Source organism: Adelges cooleyi, unplaced genomic scaffold (genome assembly GCF_023614345.1).
Source record: "Adelges cooleyi isolate 19-005CV unplaced genomic scaffold, UGA_ACOO_1.1 ACOO_flye_CR_arks_rails_tigmint_CR_PRNA_23, whole genome shotgun sequence".
Lineage (NCBI taxonomy): Eukaryota > Metazoa > Arthropoda > Insecta > Hemiptera > Adelgidae > Adelges > Adelges cooleyi.
Window position 1 is genome coordinate 13827473 of NW_026095893.1, and position 21967 is coordinate 13849439.

The 21967-nt window shown below is 32.0% G+C and overlaps 1 protein-coding gene across 6 annotated transcripts in view; it reads left to right on the plus strand.

The window, feature by feature from the left end:
* The window catches only part of LOC126835914 (5-hydroxytryptamine receptor 2A), an 86206-nt gene extending 76135 nt beyond the window's left edge, over positions 1 to 10071 (plus strand). For 4 of the 6 annotated variants that reach the window (XM_050568789.1, XM_050568790.1, XM_050568794.1 and 1 more), the window contains 2 exons: positions 4669 to 5103; positions 7062 to 10071. In XM_050568789.1, the coding sequence (XP_050424746.1) occupies positions 4669 to 5103; positions 7062 to 7703 (1077 nt within the window). In that variant the 3' untranslated portion in view covers positions 7704 to 10071. The remainder of the gene's footprint in view (positions 1 to 4668; positions 5104 to 7061) is intronic. The other 2 variants (XR_007685258.1, XM_050568792.1) reach the window with 2 other exon arrangements.
* Positions 10072 to 21967: the final 11896 nt, after the last annotated feature.

The following is a 21967-nucleotide window of genomic DNA, read 5'->3' on the forward strand; positions in this document are numbered from 1 at the left end:
GCTTCAAAAAGCCAACACTGCAAAACGTTTATTAGATATTTACTCTGCTTATTTTTCTATAAAACTCAATTTGGCCGTAGCAGTTGAAATTCGAAAACTTTTATACGAAATTCGAATAATTGTAAATAATACATTTTTTTAGCAAACAAAAATCATCACGAAAATAATATTATAGTATGCTTTTATAAAACGGTGTACAAGTTTTGTCGCTGAGTATTTTGATACAGTGTTTATATTTTTTTTTTATAAAGTCAAACTTATAACTATAAATGGTAAACACCAAGTATAACTTTAAAGTATTTTCGATGATATGTATCCATTTGCTTGTTGTGGTTTTTAAAACGAATAAAATCATTTATTTTATTTTTATACCGGTTAATTCCTTATTAATTATTTGCAGCATAATTTTCAGTTATATATTAATATAATTTTAAATTTAAAGTACTTCAGACAATATTATATAAATGTATAATTGCTAAAAATGATGTTATAAAATCTACTAAAAAAATTACTATATAAATAGGTCTATGCAATATTATAAGAATTTCAATGTTCTCAAGCGGCGTTTATAATGGATAAAAACGGAAACGCAGCGCATTGCATTGGAATTGTAATGATATTCTCAAAACGACGAAAACAGAAAATAACAAACAATTTTGGAAAATTTCAAGCTAATTTAAAATCGCTATGCCGAACATATATTTTTATAGTGACAGTTTTTCGTTTGACTGTTCATATTATGCTTTATTATATTATAATATTATTGCTGGTCTAAATCACACGGCATACCCATCGTTTCATTTAACTACTCAAAACCGACCGTACAATAAATTAGGTATCAGAAACTTTTTAGTGACAAGTAAAAATTCCATTCAGGAAGAGAAAAACAACGTCAAACGCAAATTACACTGGCAGGAAGTGTTATGCGGATAAAAATTTTCCACCGTCGACAACCTATTTTCACTGTAATCTTTACGGTATATGTATATATTGTGCATATTATAAATTTTGTCTACATTTACATTGTATTATTGTTTTCGGATGATAAATAACAGCGAAAGGAAAACAGTATTCGCTAATTGGATTCACCGACATTCTTGCGAAATCAGTAATTGGTGTCAATCTAAACTATGCAAAACACCAGCAACACTCTCTACGAAGCTGTTTGATTGTCATTGAGTAGACGTTTAACAGTGCGTTTGAATCGAAATCGATATCAAATTTATATCTATATAAAATATGGTAATCGATATGAACACCATGGCCCTTGTTGTTATCTAATTAAGTTTCTACATGTTGTATATTGGATTATACAGTTGAACAGCATATCCAGGGCACGACGGCCCGAAGCAGGCAAAATTCGTTTGCGAATTACAACTCATTCGGACGTGCTAATGGACGTATAAAATAGAATTCGGCATCAACTGTGTAATATACTTTTTCCAGCAGAACCTTGGCTGTCGTGATGCATTGTGATTAATTAGGATCATTTCCCATTGGAGCAGCGGCTGCGTTGATCCCTTCCGTGCGATATAACACAAACCGGGGCCGGTTGACAGACAACAGCGTAATCTCGTTAAAACAGTCGGAAATAAAAAATATTCTCTTCCGTGCCCAACCTTGTAGGTTCTCTGTACACATTGTCCCGTCACCTACAGCTGTTCTCCTCTGTATTTATCGTCGCCTCTTCCTGCACTTATACTTCTTAAGTTCTCGGGCTAAAGCACTTTGCCGGTTGTCAAATACCTCGTTTTTAAGCAATTAACGCGCGAAAACAGCTGTTATTATGGTTTTGGTTTTCCGATTTTGATTCGACAGTACAATGAAAAAGGTTGAAATTGACAATGCGTTCAATATAAGACAAGAGGACGCGTTCGGGCTATGAAAAAATGTAAAAACTTTAAACGGGACGCACTCGGGAAACTCCCATAATTATATTTTGTACTCATCGAACAAGAAACTAACAATACTACAAACAAAGTTGTGCATTCTTCTAATAAAACATTATCTAAATAATCATCTCAATAGTATAATGAAAATTATTCGAATAATTTGCAAGTGTGGTTTTCGAGTATTTTTGTTTAAAACACAATTTAGTGTAAATATAATATAAATTACTTATAAAGTATATAAATACAAATCTATGATGGTATGATTATTTATTCTTTATTCGAATAAGTTTTTATTAGTTACAGTTATTTTTTTACAGTTAACATGATCAGATACTGTAAAGTTTAATTTTTATTAGTATCTTCTATTTACTATTTACTTGACCACATGCGTAGTATAAGTAATGCCTATGATAACAGCTAACGAAGATTAACATTACATAATATTTATTCAAAACTGGTTATCGACCAAACAAAATTGTCAGAAAATTATTCTTAACTAAACAGAGAGAGAGAGAGAGATTCTTAACTTAAAAAGTTATTAAAAAATATCTACGTTACCATTTTAGTTTTAAAATTTGTTTAAGCTCAAAAGTTACCAATAATAATAAAAGATTGAATATGTAATTAGCATAAGCAAAAATGTTTTCAATTTTATAAAAACTACAAAATATAAATTATTTCGAGAAAAAAACTGCAGAGCGTTAGAATCACCCGGTATTCTCTTTTCACGGGACACAAGGTATTGTAGTATATTTTTGCTATTATAACTTCTTTTCAATCCCCCCCGAGGACGTCGCATATTGTCAGCAGAAATGATCGAAATTGAAAAACTCCAAGTCACCACGAAAATCCCATCGTGTACCTACCGAATAATAACCGTGCAATACTATTTTACTCCAATACGTTAAGTTTACACGGTCGCTGAACTTACATATATATATATATAGTGGAGCTTGGCAGTTAGTAATAGCGATCGAGTACCTCGAGTTGTACAGGCAGTTGCCGTTTCAATAGGGTCGAAAATAAATTACAAAAATCGTTTAAAGGTATTGGGTTTATCGACCGTGGCGAGGAGGTGCTTTTGGTGTAATGCCACTAGTCAGCTTAATGGGCCTACCGATTCAACTGAATTGCGACAATGTCGCGGACACTCAAATAGCTTTAGCGAAAGAAAATAAGTATGACACTATATACAGTAACAGTATGTCTCTCCGTGGGTAACACCATTTAAGCCGTCTTATGTGAGTTCGCCCTAATGAATGGTGTAATTCAGTCACCAGTTGTCTGCGTATAAGCTTATTGACCGGACCTGACCAATGGGAGTGTATGAAATTTCGCACAGTCTCGGCCACGTCTAGAATTATTTTACCCGGTCTCTAAGTAATTGAATATTATCTCAGCGCACATAATATGGTTAAGGTCGTTAGGGTTTGGGGTTTACGAAACGATGATTTTTGGAATTTTACAGCCCACGCTTCTTGAAAAGTTTACACTGTGTATTACAGACCTTTATACTATAGAGCGGTTCTCCGGCCCGAGTCTGTGTCAGACGGCAGTGTGATTAAGTTGAAAATTATAAATTAAACTACTGTGGTTTTAAAAGAAAAATTCTTAAAAAAAATTAAGTCGTTCGGTGTAGGACTTTTTGATTAGCGATAACATATAAAATATTTCGAGGTAAAAAAAAAATTAATTTTAGTTTTTTTAACTAATTATCTAAATAATAGTATACAACATAGTTTTAATTTCTGATTTAACCACCAACCAAAGTGTTGACTTTAAAAAATAGAATAGTCTTATCATATAGGTGTTTTTATTTCAGATAAAACAATTTTAGGAAACCTATTTTAAAAAATATGTATAAGGCACGGTGTAGCGATTAATGTTATTACTGTTTTTTTTTTAATTCAAACGAACTCGAGTTCAGCTAGAAAGTTTCAATCGGGATTATAAATTATAATATAAATATGTATGATGTGACGTATATTATGTTAATGTAAAATGAACAAGTAGACAAGTCGACTACATGAGCCTGAAGATAAACAATAAGTAATAAGTTCTTAAGGCATTTTCAAAATTTCCAAAAAACAAAATTGGCTTCATAATAACCAAAATAAATCGGTTAAAAATGTAAAAATTAAATATTTTTCTGTCAAAAGACGATTTTAATGTTAAATAGTTTGTCACTAAATAAAGCCATGTCCATGACCTGAAAGCTTAGGCGAGTGTTTAAATCTAAAAAGTGTATTTAATTATAAAATGATGTGGAAAACGGCCATGCTTTACATAATTACTGAGTTGTTGTCGTCAATAAAATTGTTATTTATGGCGAGTGTGTTTTGTATCTTTAAGTTATATTATACAGCCCGCCCTCTTAACGGTTTCTTAAATTCCATAAAATATTTGTATCATACCTAGTATAAAGATTAAAATGTAGTTGATAAATATACAATTACAACTAATGTATAGTCAGTCAATACAGATGACCATTCAGTCATATATAGAAATTTGTTTAAAAGGCTTATTTCTTTCATAAAAATTACCGATTTTGTGTCTTAAACGGTTTAAACAATAAATAGTTACTGTTCGTAATATTTAATTAACAACTTAATGTTTGTTCATAACACCTTTGTCCTGTGGTCTTACTTAAAATAATGTAATTCTGTTGAACGCACAGAAGTCCATAAACTTAAGCCAATGCAAATAATTTACGGAGGAGGATAACGTCGTATACTTATACTTTGATTTTTTAACTTTTTTGTGTGTGTGTTAACAGTATGTTCCAGTGGCGGCGAGCACATTAAGTCTGATGACGCAGTCGATTGACCGTTATGCGTCTATCCAGCACCCGCGACACAACCGACTGCACCGGAACAAGCACGTGGCGTATCTGGTGTCCGGCGTGGTAACCGCGTGGACGGTGGCCGTGGCCGTATCCGTGCCGCGGTTCGTGCGGCCGGCGTACCGGCTGTTGGCCGACATGCGGTTGACGCGGTACTACGAAACGGCGTACGTAGTCATCGTGTTCGTCGTACCGTGGGCCGCAGTGGCCTTCAGCCAGCGGGCCGTCAGCAGGACGCTGTATATAACTTCGCTAAAGGCGGCCGCGGCCCGTGGCCAGCTGCCTCTGCCTATGCCACTCATGACGGCCGAATCAAAGCAAGTCATTCTGGTGGCGTCCATACAAAAGAGCACTACGGGCCAGTCAAAGGTAATTATTGAAAACATTTTTCACCAAAAGCATTTACCGAGTGTACATGTATTCGTTACATTGGAAAGTATCTTGATGCCATTGTGTTCACTAAAAACTATGGATCAAATACCAGGAGTTCAGTTAGTTAGACTCGTAACCGGAATACTATTATGTAAATCTATATTAGAATTGTTGTTTGAATTGTAAAGATTAATGGAGTGTTTTAATATATTATGTTATTGTCATAAGCAAAACTTGATTCTTGTTCGAAGCTTTTCATAATATGCCATGTAGGCAAACAGTAAACTGATGTTGACATTATATTATTGCCTGTGGATGTTTCCTGCTTCCGACAAACAGTTAACGATACATCTAATCGCAATTTGTTTGTTCTTGTGACATTAAATGGTTTTAAACGATGGCTACAAACAACGTGCATTAATAACTACAATAAAAATTCGGTAAATTATTATAAGTGTTAGGCAAGGTCCTTCGATAATATTAATGGACATTCGGTTACTTGTATATTTTTCTTGACGTATATTATGGTATAATTTTTGTATAATCACACTATGTAGTGATGCTAGAAAAGTCAACTGACCATCTATGAATACACTTATGGCTATTGGCTATTTTGTTAGTCAATATAGTGTTCTAATTTTGTTTTCGTCGTGATATCAATCGTATTATAAATGTATTAAACGCGTACTAATTTAATACACTTTGCACTAATAACGTTGCAGTTATTGCCCGAGGCATGGGGTCAAGGTTGTGATCCGTAGTAACCGGGGCCACCGCTAACGTCTCTATTAATAATAAAAATAAGAGTGGGTAATGAACATTACAAAAATCTCCGTCCTTACATTATCTTTAGTTATTTACTTAAAAACTGTACACTCGACACTTCTAACGGCCAATTCCCTCACATGACCGTTAGCAGGAGTAAAACAAAATGTGTAACTATCTGATAACCGAAAGCCGAGTTTATAAACTATTAGTTTTTTGGACAATGAATTATCTTTGGCAACGTTTATATGTATTTATTTCTCCATAATAGTAATATAATGATGGTATAGATCTCCCGAGTTGTGCTATTTTGAAATTTTACTGATAGAAATCTCTAATCCTGTTAAATTAAGTCTTATCAGCAAATATTATATTATGCTATTATCATTTTTTGAATATCTTACCTTAAACCGAAATCCAGAAGTTAATAATAAAATATGATTAATGTGGGAATATGTAAGAAAATATATTTTACAAATTTCCTAACTTAATCTGGTTTATTAGCTTTTTTTATGTCAGACGTTCTACACGTTTAAGAGGGCGTCTCACCGGTGATTTTCAGTGGTAAAAACATGTTTAAGCAGACTGAAAATAACTTGCTTAGTTTTGGTTTTAGAGTAAAAGCACCCACCCATTATAAAATTAAAATAAAACAATATTCCGGAGGGTAAGACGGTGCATTTTTAAAAAAAAAAATCATTTTTTGAAAAGTTACAGTCGTTTAAAAAAGTTAAAATAGTCGTTATTTCTAAACTATGTATTGAGCGTTATACTTAGAATAATGAAAACAACGCACCGTGTGCCCTCTGAAATATTGTTCTCTTTTAATTTTATAATGTGTGCTTTTACTCTTAATCCAAAATTAGGCGAGTTATTTTCAGTCTGCTTAAACAAGTTGAGATGAAAAAACATTTTTAAATCGCTTTCAAGGATGCTGTGATAGTCCAAAAAATAAATTAACTACCATATAGAGTCCTAGTTATTGAACTAATAATTACACATCACAGTTTAACCTTTAAATTAAGATTTTGTAAAAAATTGCCTATACTTTGCTCCTCAAAAAATGGGCGGTGCGACGCCTTCTTAATGAAAAAGTCTTTAACGGATTTAGATGAGTTAATTCGCAAGAAATAACTCTCATAAGTCATAAATATATAGCTTTTAACTAAAATTAATGTTTTTCTAATCAGCGCCATGGCTGTGTTTATCCGCAGGCGGCCAACGAAGGGGTGAAGACGGCCGTGCAGACTGCGACCACGGTTGCCACCAACCAAGCTGACACGAAAAAACCGGCTCCCGCGTGCCCGACGCCGACGGCGCGAAGCAGGAAGCGACTGGCCAAGGTGTTGTTGGCACTGGCCGGCGTATTCGTCGCCTGCTGGATGCCGTACGCCACTGCACTGATATATTCCAACTACCGGTGGCCAGTGCGGTTGGCTACGGTGGCCGCGTTGCTGTTCGGCCATACGCACTCGGTCGTTAACCCGTTGGCGTACTGGTGGCTCAACCGTCATACACTTCGTCCGTGTCCGTGCTGGAACCCGGAAGACGACGACGACGACGACGGCAACGACGTTTTCGTCGGATGCGGGTTCGGTTGCGGCGGCGGCCGCGGTGGTGGCCACAGCGACCGCGGTGACGACGCCCGACAACCGTACACGCCCACTCGACTCAACCGGTTGCTTTTTCGACCGGCCAACAATCAACGCAGTCGCCAACCGTCGTCCACTAACGAGGCCGCTCTGGGACCGTTCAACCCGAGATTCGCGACCCCCAAGAAACGACCTGAACAACTGCCCGTCAAAAATCCAGTCATGCTGTATTATTCTTGAACTGTCTTGAACGCCTGATTTGTATTAGTTATTTGTTGTTCTCTAACCAAATCTCAAATTATAATACAACGATACACGGTCCTTCAGTGATACCGCAGACGTTTGTTTAAATAACAATATATTATTTAACTTTCAGGTTTTCTTTCGTATTAAGTAATACCGTTAATTAAGTTTCAAAACTCATAACGTTGTTATTTATTATTATTGTACCTATATGTCCTACACGAATTGTAGATGCATTGTAGGCAATTAAAATGTATAAAAATCATTAAATTAAAATTAGATTAAAAATCTGACTATTAATAATACTCACAAATATTTGCTATCTTGTATGTTAGTGTTATATTAGTGTTACTGAAAATATTAATCCACTATCACCACTAGAACCGCCGATTTGGCTAAATAAATCCAACCACGCGCTTGAGTTTCAATGGCCAAGTGCACTGTGCAACCAAAAACATCTGTCGATTCGATTACTCATTTGCATGATTTAAAGGTACCTTGCTGATTGTAATATTTTCATTAAATCCAATTTTTTTATCAGTGAAAATAAAATGCATTGTATGCATCTCTTAATGTAAAAATTGTCAATTTCTGTTGAAACATCAATATTCCTCTCCCATACAATTTGATTATTTGTTATTAAGATTTTTTTTTATATTATGGTCTAATCGCTTAGTCCTTGAGCGCGCATGCATCTCATTCGGCGGTTCTATTCAAGCCAAGAACAATAAGGCTAGTCTTACCCTTAACGGGTCCCCAGTTACTTGACTTTGTAAACCATTTACTACCAAGTTAACTTGCAGTGGTTATAACCAATGTGTACAGACGACTGTGATCGAATATGTCGATGACGACTGAACATAGAAATCAGCCGTTAGCTACCGATTTAAAAAAACATAATATGCAATTGCGGAATCATTTAGTGTGTGCCTGCCGAAGTTTCACCATTTTCCTGTATTATAACGACCCGATAATAAGGTAATTATGTCATGATACAAATAAACAAGAAGCAAATTTTAAAATTAAAAAAATGAAAATTTAGTTTCTATTGACCTGGTTAATACATTAAGTATCCCATGAACATTTGAAGTTTTTATTTATTCGTACAGCATTATTTTTCGGTTAAAGCAATAATTAAAAAAAAAAGTAAAATACATGAAACATTTGAACAAATTTAATATATTTTTCCTTAAATGAATTCTCGCTTGTTACAAGTGAATGTGCATAAATGTTGTCAGAGAAACTATTCATAATCGTTTAAAGTAGAAAACCTATTCAAAGTTAACTTTTTGAGATACAACTGTTTAGAATGAACAATTGTATAAGCATTGATTTAAATTAAATGATCACACTATAATATGCACTAATATTTACAGGACAATTTCTCCCTAACAGTAGTAACGTACTCACTTTTAACTTAGTAAATTTTAGGAACATTTCTTTGTTTCTATGTTCGTGTCATAAATAGTTAAACAATAATTGTATCAAAAAATAATTACTAATCTTCAAACAAATAATTATTGCTTGAAACATCACTTTATAAGACATTTTTCTCTTATTGTGATATATTGAATATAATATAACATATTGTTATTAACGTGTTGATTATGCTATGAACTATTTGCTAGTGGCATTTGTTCTGTCGTTACCGTATCAACAATTTTACCATTTTTATCCGGATTGTTATTTCGTGTATAAATTTACTATGACTTGACCAGCTGCGCAATTGATAAAATAATTTTACGGCGGTCGCCATAGCGGAGTAGAAGGCATTTTATAAAAAGTATTTCATCCTTTACTGATGACTGGTACATGAATGAACTAATAATATTAACGATCAGATCATTATGATCTCCTTGTGTTCGTGTGGGCGAGTTAGTTAAACTGTAAGTACATTTTTAACTTGTAGAATTAAGTGGCTTTAAAAAATAAGGACTTTAAGAACCCTATGATGCGGCCGTGTTCCGTTGACGATTCCATCTTTTCAAACTAAATAATCGTCTTGTTAGCAACTATCTAGTATAACAATATTTGTCCGTATATTTATATTCTTTGAGCGTCTCTGGTCAAGTGTTAGGTTATAGAAAACCGTGATCAAATCGTCGGCTTTCAATATAAATAAAATATATCGTGTTTTAGAAATGTCCATTGATATTTAATTATTCTTGACCTCAGCACTGTTTTTTCAACAGGTGCCCTCTCAACTGAAAACCATTATTTTGTTCCTCGATAGAGTTTCACTTGTAACCGACGACTCATACATATTTATACATACCATTGTGATTATCTTTTCGACGTGATAAACTAATAAGATTCTCGTTAATATGATTTTTTTAATATTGTATTATGTTTAATGTACTATTTATATAACTATCAATGAAAATGATTATTATTATCACCATTTTGTTTAAATTTGTTATAGAACTATATAGTTTCTTCGTACATTGTTACTCGCTTTATAATATGACAGTTTGTAAAAAAAATAAAATAAAAAAGTAAAACAATAAACAAAATTTCTGCTGTGAAGCTAAAACAAAAAAAAAAACACATTTTTTTTCTGTTATCCATTTTGCCATTGGTCAAAATCCAAAATGTTGTCAAATTATTATATTTTGACTATGGCGTTATACATGTTAACAGTGGTTACGCTGTTATACTATGATGATATTTTATGTGCTTGTAATTATGACACTCTTGGGAGTTCATAATATGAAGAAATATCATCTATGCGACAACGTGTTGTTTCTCATTATATCTAAGTACTTATTCTAAACAGTAAACCGACACCTTAAAACGGCGACGACCATGAAATGTTACACGGTGAGTTAAAAAGTGAATTACAAAAGGATTAGACAAATTTAAGTGTTTATGACAGACTGTGGTGAATATGTAGAAATACTCGAATAATATTTTGTTTTAAATTTAAGTTAAGGATCAACAAATGTTGTGTTCTAAATATTCTTCATAAAGCGATACTACTAAAAGTATCTAATCATCGACTGAAATTGACAATTGGCCGAAACTGACTGGCAAGACATAATCAGTTTGGTATAAGGTAATAGGTTCCCAAACAGTTGAAAAACAAGATTCTACGACAAAAGGTCGAGGAGCAAAAGTTACAGTAGTCAGTCATGCAAAGGGTATGGAAAATGGAATACCAACGACAGTAGTGTCCAGAATTTAAGTGGAACTATTTGGATATCTTGGTATTATAAATGTTATAGAAAAGTTTTGAAAAAAATAAGAATTTGTTCTTCAATGCTCTATCGAGGTTATCATTCGACTCTAAAGGAACATATTGAAGTTTATAATACTTTAAGGATTGCGTGACTGTTTTGATGTTCGTCAATAGATAACTCATGTGACCGTCGAACCAGACATGCGTGCAATTGAATAATTTAACTTCGGTAATTATAGTTCTCGGATTTATACCATTCTATGTGTAATTATATATCGATTTAAGAAGGTCCAATATTACTAAAGTGTACATGTACTATTTCGGTAGCTAAGGTACATATATATTTAAATTATAGGTATATACCTAAATTAATACATTAATTTACAATATTTTGTATACAGTATTTTCTACGGTATGAAAATTAAAAAAAAACCTTTAAAATGTCATTGAATGGTTTCGAATATAATATTCAAATTTAATTTCTTAATTTATAGTTATGATTGATAACTTTTAACTCTTGGCAAGTGTTATTCCATAAAATAAATTATGATTTAAAATTTGTATTTTTTAAAAATTTTATAATTAATACCTGTATATTTATGAGAAAATCATAAGACATACGCAAAAAAATATAATACCTATCGAAACAGAGAAGAGGATACAAATATGAACAACATAAAATGAAGGTAATTTAAGTTTATACATTTTATACAATCAAATATTTTTAATATAAAAAATATTTATATAATATTTAGTGTATTTAAAATTGTATAGATTTAATAACGTTTGCTTCTTTGATTAAGTTCGATTAATGTCAAATCAACTAGCCTGGTCTTGACTAATTTTTTAATTTAAAATTTTTTGTTAATTTGTGTCCCTAACTATAAAATGAAAAATAACTAAAACTTTTTGTTAATTAAATATTTTATAATAATAAATATTAGATAATAAAATTAATTCGAAAACAAATACTTAAATATTAGTAAAAATAATACTAGTATATCACTAATTACAGTACAGATTGAAATAAAGTTTGTTGTTATGTGATGCCAAGAGAATTAATGATTTGTCTGTTATTATAAAACTACTCGGAACTGTATAGTGTATATTCTGTCATATTAAATTTACACATGTGGGTTTGAGAATGTTAATTTTCTTCTACAGTCAGGCATGTTTTATTGTTTTGAGATTGTATGTTAATAATACATATTGTAGTAATTTCAAAAAAGACAACTTTGAAAGTTAGATATTCTTGTGTTTGACATTATATTAAAGAAATTAGCTGAGCTTTTGTACACACCATTTGTGTTGAGGTCTTTCGCTGCACCATCTTCATTTAAAGTGCCACGTCGTTAAAACTTTTCAAATATATCTTTGGGGTAATTTCAAATTCGCGATTTGAGATTTTCTCTGAAATTAGCAACCGTTGTTTCTTCAACAGTAGTAAGTATGTTCACCAATTCTCTAGAAACATTTCGCTAATTTTGCGGTTATTATACCAAGCAGAAATAAATTACTATATATACTTTCAATAGACAATCTGTGAGAATACATAGTATTCTTGTCACTTGTCACTAGTTACTGTGCCATTAAGTAAGTATATAAATTTGTGACTTATATTATTTAAGTTTATGAAAGTACACAATTAACAGACACATAGAACATATATATTTTTTTAATATAGTATATTATATAAAATTTATACGAAATAATGTTTTATAATTAATTACTTAAAAAAGGACTATTACAAATTATTTAAATAATATGTTATTAATTTCAACTTGAAATTGCTCAAATAATTTTTTTTTCGAATATAAAATTATTTAATTAACTATTTTTTGAAACGATTCAAACAACTTTTACTTGAATAATGTGTTGTCTAGATGATTATTTAGATGATGGTTATTCAAATGATGGGCCTACAAATCTGGCGATAAATACATTTAGATATTATGTAAATCGCACGTAACAATTACTATACTGGTTTTTAAAGGAACGTTTTAAACAATTATTAGTCGCTCGTGGTCTTTTTGTTATCAACCTACTAATTTTCCCTTGCTTAACTTTGACCAGTCAATGAGAGGTAGTCGGGATCGCCTTTTCATTAATTGTCATAAAGCAATTAGGTGGTACCATTTCAATCATTTAGATAGCAGACAAGGGGGACAACTTCTCCTAGCTCGTCTGCAAGTTAAAAAAATTTCATATCCCATAATTCGGTTAACAATATGGTTATAATTTCTATAAAATGTATTATTAGATTCTTCTTCATAAAATTGACTAAAAACCGTATCCAACATGATATAAACTAAATAGTACGGCGGTGTAGTAGAAGTGCCTACACAATGTGCCGTTTGAAGTACGACGTAGATTATGGGAACGATGAAGAAATTATAAATTCTAACAAGTAGTATTTTAAACATTATATTTTAATATATCACCGCCACTATTAGACATATTAGCTTTCATGCGATAACTGAGAAGGTACGGAGAACCGTATGTGGTTGGTTTTTCGGTGAGTCAAAATTTAAAAGTAGAAAAATATAACTCCTTCATCCTCAAAACCAAGAAAACCCAAAAAAAAATTGACCGATTTTTCAACCTTCAACATAATATTTAACCATTTTTTTTATGTAGTAGCTCTACAGGTCAAACATTTTGCTAAACATAATAAAAACCCGAATGAATAGTAAAGTGGAAAACAACTTGGGGACGACCAATTCGGTAAACATCTTTATTGAAAATGCCATAAAAAAAGACAAGTCAAAATCTAAAGGAGTTCAAATAAATGGAAAACAAATATACAGCATACTACTCGCAGATGGAATAGCTATAGCTGTAGTAAAAATTGAACGCCATTCAGAAAATAGTATGTTAACAAACTTATCAATAATTTTTGGGAGAAGTTCAATGAAAAATAAATGCCAAAAAGACAAAAATTAAAAAATTAATATTAATCAAACATAACAATAAAATGAAAAGAGTTTTCAGTCTACAATGCACAGTTATAGAACAAGTCAAACCATTTTGTTATCTAGGTAATTATATTAAACGGTCAACGGGTATACAAAAAAAATAAGAATATCTTGGGCCAAATCTCTGAACAAGTAAGCGCATATCAATTAGACTAGGGAGTTAATTGTTTGTTTGGAGTACTATATGCAAGTGAGTCCTGGACTCTTAGTACTCTAGACACAAAGAGAATAGAAGTAATGGTGATGTGGACATGGCGCAAAATAATGAAGATTAGCTGGAAGGAAAGGAAATTAAACGAGGAAGTGCTAAAAACGGTGTAATAGCCAAAACAAGAAGAATCAGGTTTATTGGACACATTATGCGGCACAATAAATGTATTATAAATATAATGGAGAAGAAAATAAATGGCAAAAGAGGAAAAGGACAACCAAAAGATAGAAATCTGGGAAACACAAAGAAGCAATTATCTCTGCCAATTTATGAGACAGTGAAAATATTAGCCGGGAAAAGAGAGTAATGGTTGTAGCGACAAGACAAAGCCTTTAGATAATAAAAAAAAATATCAGAAATCGTACCTGTAAGGTACTTTAATGGGCAATCAATTTTACTCTTACCAAACAAAAAAAATTACACTGACCGTAGTGCAAATCTAGGTTGCTATGCGTGAGTGAATAAACAGTCAACAGGTATTTGAAAATGCTTTCATTATATTGTTAATTATGATTTATAGATAACTATGGCAATAAATATTATAATAGACAAACGACCAATCCTAATCGTATCCACTCTAATAAACAGAAGAATCTGTTTAAAATGAATTCCGGAATATCTAACGTTCTGTAAAATTCATACAAGCATTTCAAACCATATATGAATGCTGCCATACTGACCATATGGGACTTGTCACTTTTTAACACTAAAGTCTAAACATATCTTTTGGTGTTAACAGCAAAATCGCGTGGATACCTAATTTTGCCAAAAATATTGGACATGTGCCCTTCCTGAACTAAGCAATACAGTAGTGTACAGTTTTATTTTATATAATTGAATGTGACGGTTAAGTTTAATCGTGAAGAAAGTCTTAATATATTATTTTACTGTTTGTTTTTTAAAAAAAAAGTATGGCTTAATTTTTTTTCTGCTCGGATATAACCTAACGACTCAAATAAAACCCAAGAAAAATTAGTTCGAGAAATCCAATAAAAGAGAGAAGAACGCTTTGATGTCCCAGACAGACAGCGATCGTCCCAAACCGTTATTTGTCCTCTTGACAGACACGATAATGTATTTATTACGGTTTAGTAAGGCAATACAATATATTATATGATATAATGCCATATTTGGCCGCTCTATGCGAGTACGGCCGGTCAGCATGGCTTATGTACTTAGTGACCGTAGGTACCTTAGTTAGAATAAAAACACTGTAAAGAGGCTCAATGGTGTCGTGTATAGATTTTTTTTTTTTGCGGTCGTTTACAAATTTCGCAGTTTAACGGGTTGTGTACGCAAATTAATTGCTTTTATACCGTATTGTTGACTTTATACAACATACATTGTATACATATAAATATGCATATTGTATTAGTATTATAAATGCGCCCACGGACCGAATGGTTTTGAAGTCAGTTTCGTGTGCTGGAAAAATACAAATGTACCCTTTTAGTGGGCGTTAAGCCGATGTGAAACCAAAACCGTGTAATAACCGTTGGGCTGTCTTTGTATAAATGTTTTTTTTTTCATAACTAATATATTATATATACTTTTGTTTCTATTATGAGTACTCGGTTTCACTGTTACTGCTCGGAAATGATATTTTTGCGATTTTAAACGGGACAAAACTCATCCGTCGTTAAACCAGAAAATATTAACGACAATTACATTAAGCCCTTGTTCGAGAGCGGTCGGCAGCATGCCATTATATAATTATTGTCCTTCAATCGCAATTATCAGTTTCCCGCAAAGCGTTTTACCGACATCAAACCGTCTCCACGGTAATCCCTTTATTATACGTAAAGTGGTACAAGCAGTAATATAACGCAGCAATCAACCCGAAAAATGTACATTATTATATTGTACATCTGTTCACTAACTACGAAATGACTATAATATATATTTTCAGTTAACATTTTTCACAATGATTACAAAATATTGGGTGCGCGCAAGTAAGTAAAAATAATATTACAAAATCACTCAGAAAAATAAGTTTAAGCCAGAAATAATATACTTTTTATTAAATGCATTTTGTCTTTAGACATTCTAGTATGATATATTTATTTATAATGTGTAACAATTATGCTTGTAAATTACAAATTAATTTATTTAAATGAGGAAACCAGCTTTGAGAATGAAAGAAATTTAGTAAGAGGTGATGATAGAGGAACGAGAGTTAGCTGTAAGGAAGGACTCGGAAGGAGAAGATGTATATCAGGGGAAATATAACCAAAGGAGGAAAGGAGAGAAAAAAGTAGGCTACGACTGGGAAGGAGAGATGTGAATCAATTAAAAATACACGAAACGAGAAGCAATATTTATTTCTACATTTGGATTTTTTTTTTTTATTGATAAAGTTTTCTGACAACAATTATTAAAGTAACTTACAGTTATACTAAATATTTACACTTATTTACATTTAAATAATAACGATATATGTATAAATACAATACTTGTTAAATTATACAGATTTTAGTTGGATCTATAAAGTTATATTAGTTATTTTTTTATAAAGTTGACCAATTGTCTGAGAGCGACCTCTATTTAGACGTCGAACCGTAGGCACTAAGCAGGTTGAGCAGATTGTTGCGCTCCTTTGGGCCTCTAGAGCTTAACTTTAAAGTTAATTGATAATATAGTAAAATGCAATGTTGGATAGTAGGTAATCGGAAATCTAAATGTAAGGCTTTATTCCTAACAAACCATGGAGCGTTAGAAATAATGCGCAATATCTTTGACTGAAAAACTTGTATTTAGTTGATAAAAGATTTCGCAGCACATCCCCACACTGGCACTGAATATAATTAGAGAGGGCGAAGAAGTTGTTTGTAAATTAGGAGGGACCAATTCCAGCTTAGCTCGGATTGACGATTAATCAGAAGGTATAACATTTTTAGCCGTTGATAACCTTGCTGGATTTTTGAAGAGATACGCGGGTTTCATGTCATTTTGCGGTCTAAAATGACCCCAAATATTTGACTGTAGGGGACCAATTTATATTTACACCTCCTAAGGTTAGAGGAGGAGGATTTTCTGAACGACGGTGTGAGAGAAGAACCGCTGTGCTTTTAGACGGGTTTAGCATCGTTCGTCATTTAGTTACCCAGTTTTGAATTTCCGCTAGATATGATTGGATATTTGATATTATATTTTTAAGAGATGATGAATAGATCACGCAATCGTCTGCATAAACGGCCAGTTTGTGTTGTTATTTGATGGTAGATCAGCAAGATAGATGTTGAACAGTAGAGGAGCGAGTTTTGACCCTTGAGGAACACCTGCACAAGCCTTTGATCGCAAAGGTTTGTGTCACATCTAAAAAGACTGCGGGTTTTGAATTTATTTGTTCTGTTATACGGAAAAGTTGTTGAGTTATAGAATGGTTAGATTAGATGCCAAATTGATAAAATGGAACTGCGTCGATAGAATCGAAATATTGTAAAAACAATTTTTCCGAAAAGTTTAGAAATAGAAAAAATCGACGGGATACTTTTCTCTTAACCTGTTTTTTTGACTAATATAATTGTCGCTTTTTTCACTTGTTCCGGAAGTAGCCAGTTCCATTCTATCAATTTGGCTAAGCATTAAATAGTTTAGCAAGATGTAACATCCCTTTATTTTTGAACATTTTTGAGAACTTTATTAGTAATTTTGTCATAACCAGGCTATTTTTTTTTTTGTTAGGTAAGTTTTTAATGAGATAATATAATTAGGCGGGAATGGTGAGAGGCAGCATTTTTTTTTTTAGTGGAAAAGACTGGTACATTAAGTGAATTCTCCACAATAGTAATTTCTGCAATAGTAAGCGTTCATAAGGGCATCAGTTATTCCAGCCGGTGATGAATAACATGCCGAGTATGAATCAACTATTCGTTTCTATCTTAGTACAAAAGACTTATGACCGCCATCGTTACCGTTGATGTTTTTTTACTGAAATTTTCACTGTTTTCTTTTAATGTCTTGTTGTTATTTCTTGTTGCCACTTTCGTCAGTTGTATAACTTGTAATAACAATTATAGTTACATCGTTTTTATTTTATCGTTTCTTTATTATTGTTGTACAATAAGATCGCCTTGACCAAATTTAAAGTGCAAAAATAACGGTCACTTTTTGTACGCCTAATGCGCCTATTAGGCTTGGTACGGGTTTTTCAATTCTTTGTGTATTTGAGTGAACACACGGGAACGGCAATAATATGTGGACATGAATAAATCATCTTGTCGCTCACCGTAATCTACTATCGTTTGGAACATTTTACAGCGTTTACCATAAATAACGGCTCCGAAAGACGTTACTGGTATAGTAACGCCATCGAACAATTGATGAATACGGTAAAGGCCAAAGAGAACTTTGCGCTATTGAATGGGCAGACATTTTTATTGGTTTCCGTAAGTACACGTGTAAAGTGCACGTCAACGTCTACCACAACGACACTCTAATAATAATCGACAGCCAAAGAAAACCAGGCAAATCATTTGTATTTTTACAGATTTTTCTAACTTATTTTCAATAGCCTAATCGAGAGACGTTTTTTTGAACGTTTTAGACCTAAAATCCTGACAAAATTACGCCAACGTAAGGTGGTCTGATTTAAATTCTGTAAAAATATTTGAGCTTAACAACTGCCTCTTTTCTAGGCTATTGAGGGAATCGATTCAATTTAATAATTCAATTAAAATTATGTTTTAATCCTATTTTAGTTTTTCAAACTTTTAGTATTCACTTCCTTGTCTTTTTTAGTAAATGAAATAGTTATTAAAAAATGTACATCCAAAATAACCTGGGAAAATGGCGGATAAGTTCAAATATTTTTACAGAATTAGAATCCGATCATCCGAAGTAGGCGTAATTATGTCAGGTCTTTAGATCTAAATTGGTATCATGTACTACCAAAATAACTTTAAGTCGTAGGAAAAATTGTATACGTTAAAACTAATACTATGAAGCGTATACAAATTACAAATGAACCTGAATACAAATTGATATGGTCGAAATTTATTAAAACCCCTTTTTTATTAAATATTGCCTAGATAAAACTGATGCTGTAAACTTGACCGCTTTCATTCCCCATAGTAATATTGTTTATGCCCGATTGGGCATAAGAGTACAGACATCATAGCTTAATTAACTGTTAACTATTAATTTACTTTTACCTTAAATTTGTGTGCAACAAATCTTCTATAGCCATACGTATTGAGTAAGCGACTTTTTAAGTTTCTACATTTATTTGTTGGCTTTATTTTTGTTTTAATATTATTTTACAACATGCTTACATTGGCTTGTTTGATCAAATCGGATAACTCTGTACAAAATATTATTGATCGTATATTGTATCCAATCTTAATAAATGGTTTAAAAAAGAATTTAAGAAAGATATAGAACATTATATTTTACCAAACCTACGTATACATTCTACGGGTACTTTTCTATTCATGCCTCGCTTGACTCGTGGGTTCCAAGTATAGCATAATATTATTGATTACATATTAATAATAATATTATTTGTTGTTCGTTTTTTTTTTTTTTTGTGAAAATGTGTACTTTTCTTTTACATATTTAAAACCAATGGAATACCAAACAGATGTGGCCAAATTATTTTTCAATAGCCGACCAAAAAAAAAAATATATATATATATATTTATTTGAATTCGTTCAAACGTTATGGTGCTTTTTTACAGTTCAGACATAGATATCATCATGTTTTACAAAGCGAAACAACGATAAACATGAATTATTATCTCGCTATTCAAAATAAGTAATATTTTAATTTCAAGAAGTGTATTGTTAATGACTATTTCAAGAAAAATTAAAAACAGAATTATCAATTCTTTACTCACTTTTCACTAATATAACAAATAATCAGAACGTTTGAAATAATTTGTGTGTCAGTTTGGATATTACATTTTTCAACTGACGGAACGTTATTATTGTATAAAGTAATGTTTATTAAAATCAAGTGAAAACTACACAACTACACTTTTCTTGTAGATTTTGATGAAAATGTACATTGATCAAATAATGTGAATTTTTTTTTAATGGTTTTGACGTGATTGATAGTGTGTCTATAGAAATACCGGTAATACCTACATAGGATAATTAAAATCTGTGTTTAACCCCCCTGAGGTTTTTCTTGGAAAAAAGAAAATTTAATTAAAAAAAGCAGACCTATAATATTTTTTTCCACCCCCACGTCTTATGTCAAGACATTAGAATTCAGGCGCTCGGGTAATTAAGTCTTAAAACTTCATCAACTATTCTATCAATGTGGGCGCGAAACGTTATTAGTTTTAACTCAAATTTAAGAAGAGCTATTATAGTAATTGTGTGATCCTCCATTAACTAAATAAACCGGCGAAGGTTTTTGGTTGATTTATATAGTTGGGTACCGAATTATTAGGAACGGTAGTCGATACATTGTTATAAACTCTTGATAATTAATCTAGATAAATTAATAAATATATTACTTTGACTCATAACAAATCTAGAGCAAATGTGAAATAGACTGTCTGTAATTACAATCGGGGCGACGATTAAATTATTTTAAACATATTTTAGAACAAGTGTAATAAGTTAATTTGTTTGATAAACCGAGAGAAATTTGTAATTGAATCGAGCATAGCAATAGAGACTAAGATGTCTAATGGGCTTCTAAGTTCTAAACATTGGATACAAATATTAAAATGTTGTTAAATCAAAATTACATCAATGTAAAACAAATATTCTCATTTTAATTTTTAGCCTGAAACAATATCGTGTCATTTATTGTTTTAGCTTTTAATAATAGAAATTTGTGAATTTCTTATAGTAAGCATAATAATTGCCGATAAATTAATTTCTTAAGGCACAAAACAAATACTCGATTTAAAAATAAAATGTGTATTGAAAAAACAAACATAAATTATGCATTGTATTGGCTAAAAGATAAAAGGAGTACCGGAAAAAAGTCTTTGGCGTGTTTTGTGTATTCATTAAAAATAATTCGATTTCCAATTACCAGCTAAATAGATACTTCAAAAAAGATTCGAAATTAATGAAGTTATTTCTGTCAAATGGATTACGACTTTTAAAGCCGATGGAAACAGTTTTGATCCGTTATATTTTTGTGATTCTTATAATTATACTACTTGATAATTAAAACGCGTTGGAACATTTAACGAATTCTTCTATTATACTTGATAATTAAGAAAAATAATCATTGCAAGAGGATTACTTTTTCAAGTTAAAATTATTTTTTAGACCGGCACTCACTTTTTTCCTAAATACGTATTTATTACATTTTTTTTTTGGTAAAATAATGTAAAATTATAATAGAGGTACAACCAAAGCGTGGACTCCGGGCTGCCCCCCCCCCCTAGGACCGTATACATTCAAAAAAACATACTCACTACTACGGAAGTGGGCTGAATGTAAAGGTGCGGTTAGATTATGGAAACTTGACATTAGCTGTCAGGAATAGGACCCCAAAAAAAGTTTTATACATGTGCGTCTCGCCAGCAACGTTTAAACATTTTTCTTTTTCATTCTCGGCTTTAGTTTTATAAAACATAAGACGGATAAATATGAAAATAAAATTATTGTGTACATGAATCATTAACACAATTGTTATGAAATAGGATATATTTAATTTGAAATTTATATTGAGTCGTTCCATGAACGAATTTGTTATGTTTATACCCCCCCCCCCCTCATCGGCTTCCTTTGGAAAATCCTGGTTGCATTATTGGCTTAGAATTAAAAACTGAGCAACAAACAAGTATACCTAATATAATATGGGTTACCGGCGGTAGATATATGTATGAGTGTAAAGTAAGAACGTTTGATCGATAAACCATAATGCGTAAATAACGTCAGACGACGCGGCATCGTATGAAATACATTCAGCTTTGTCATACTCGAA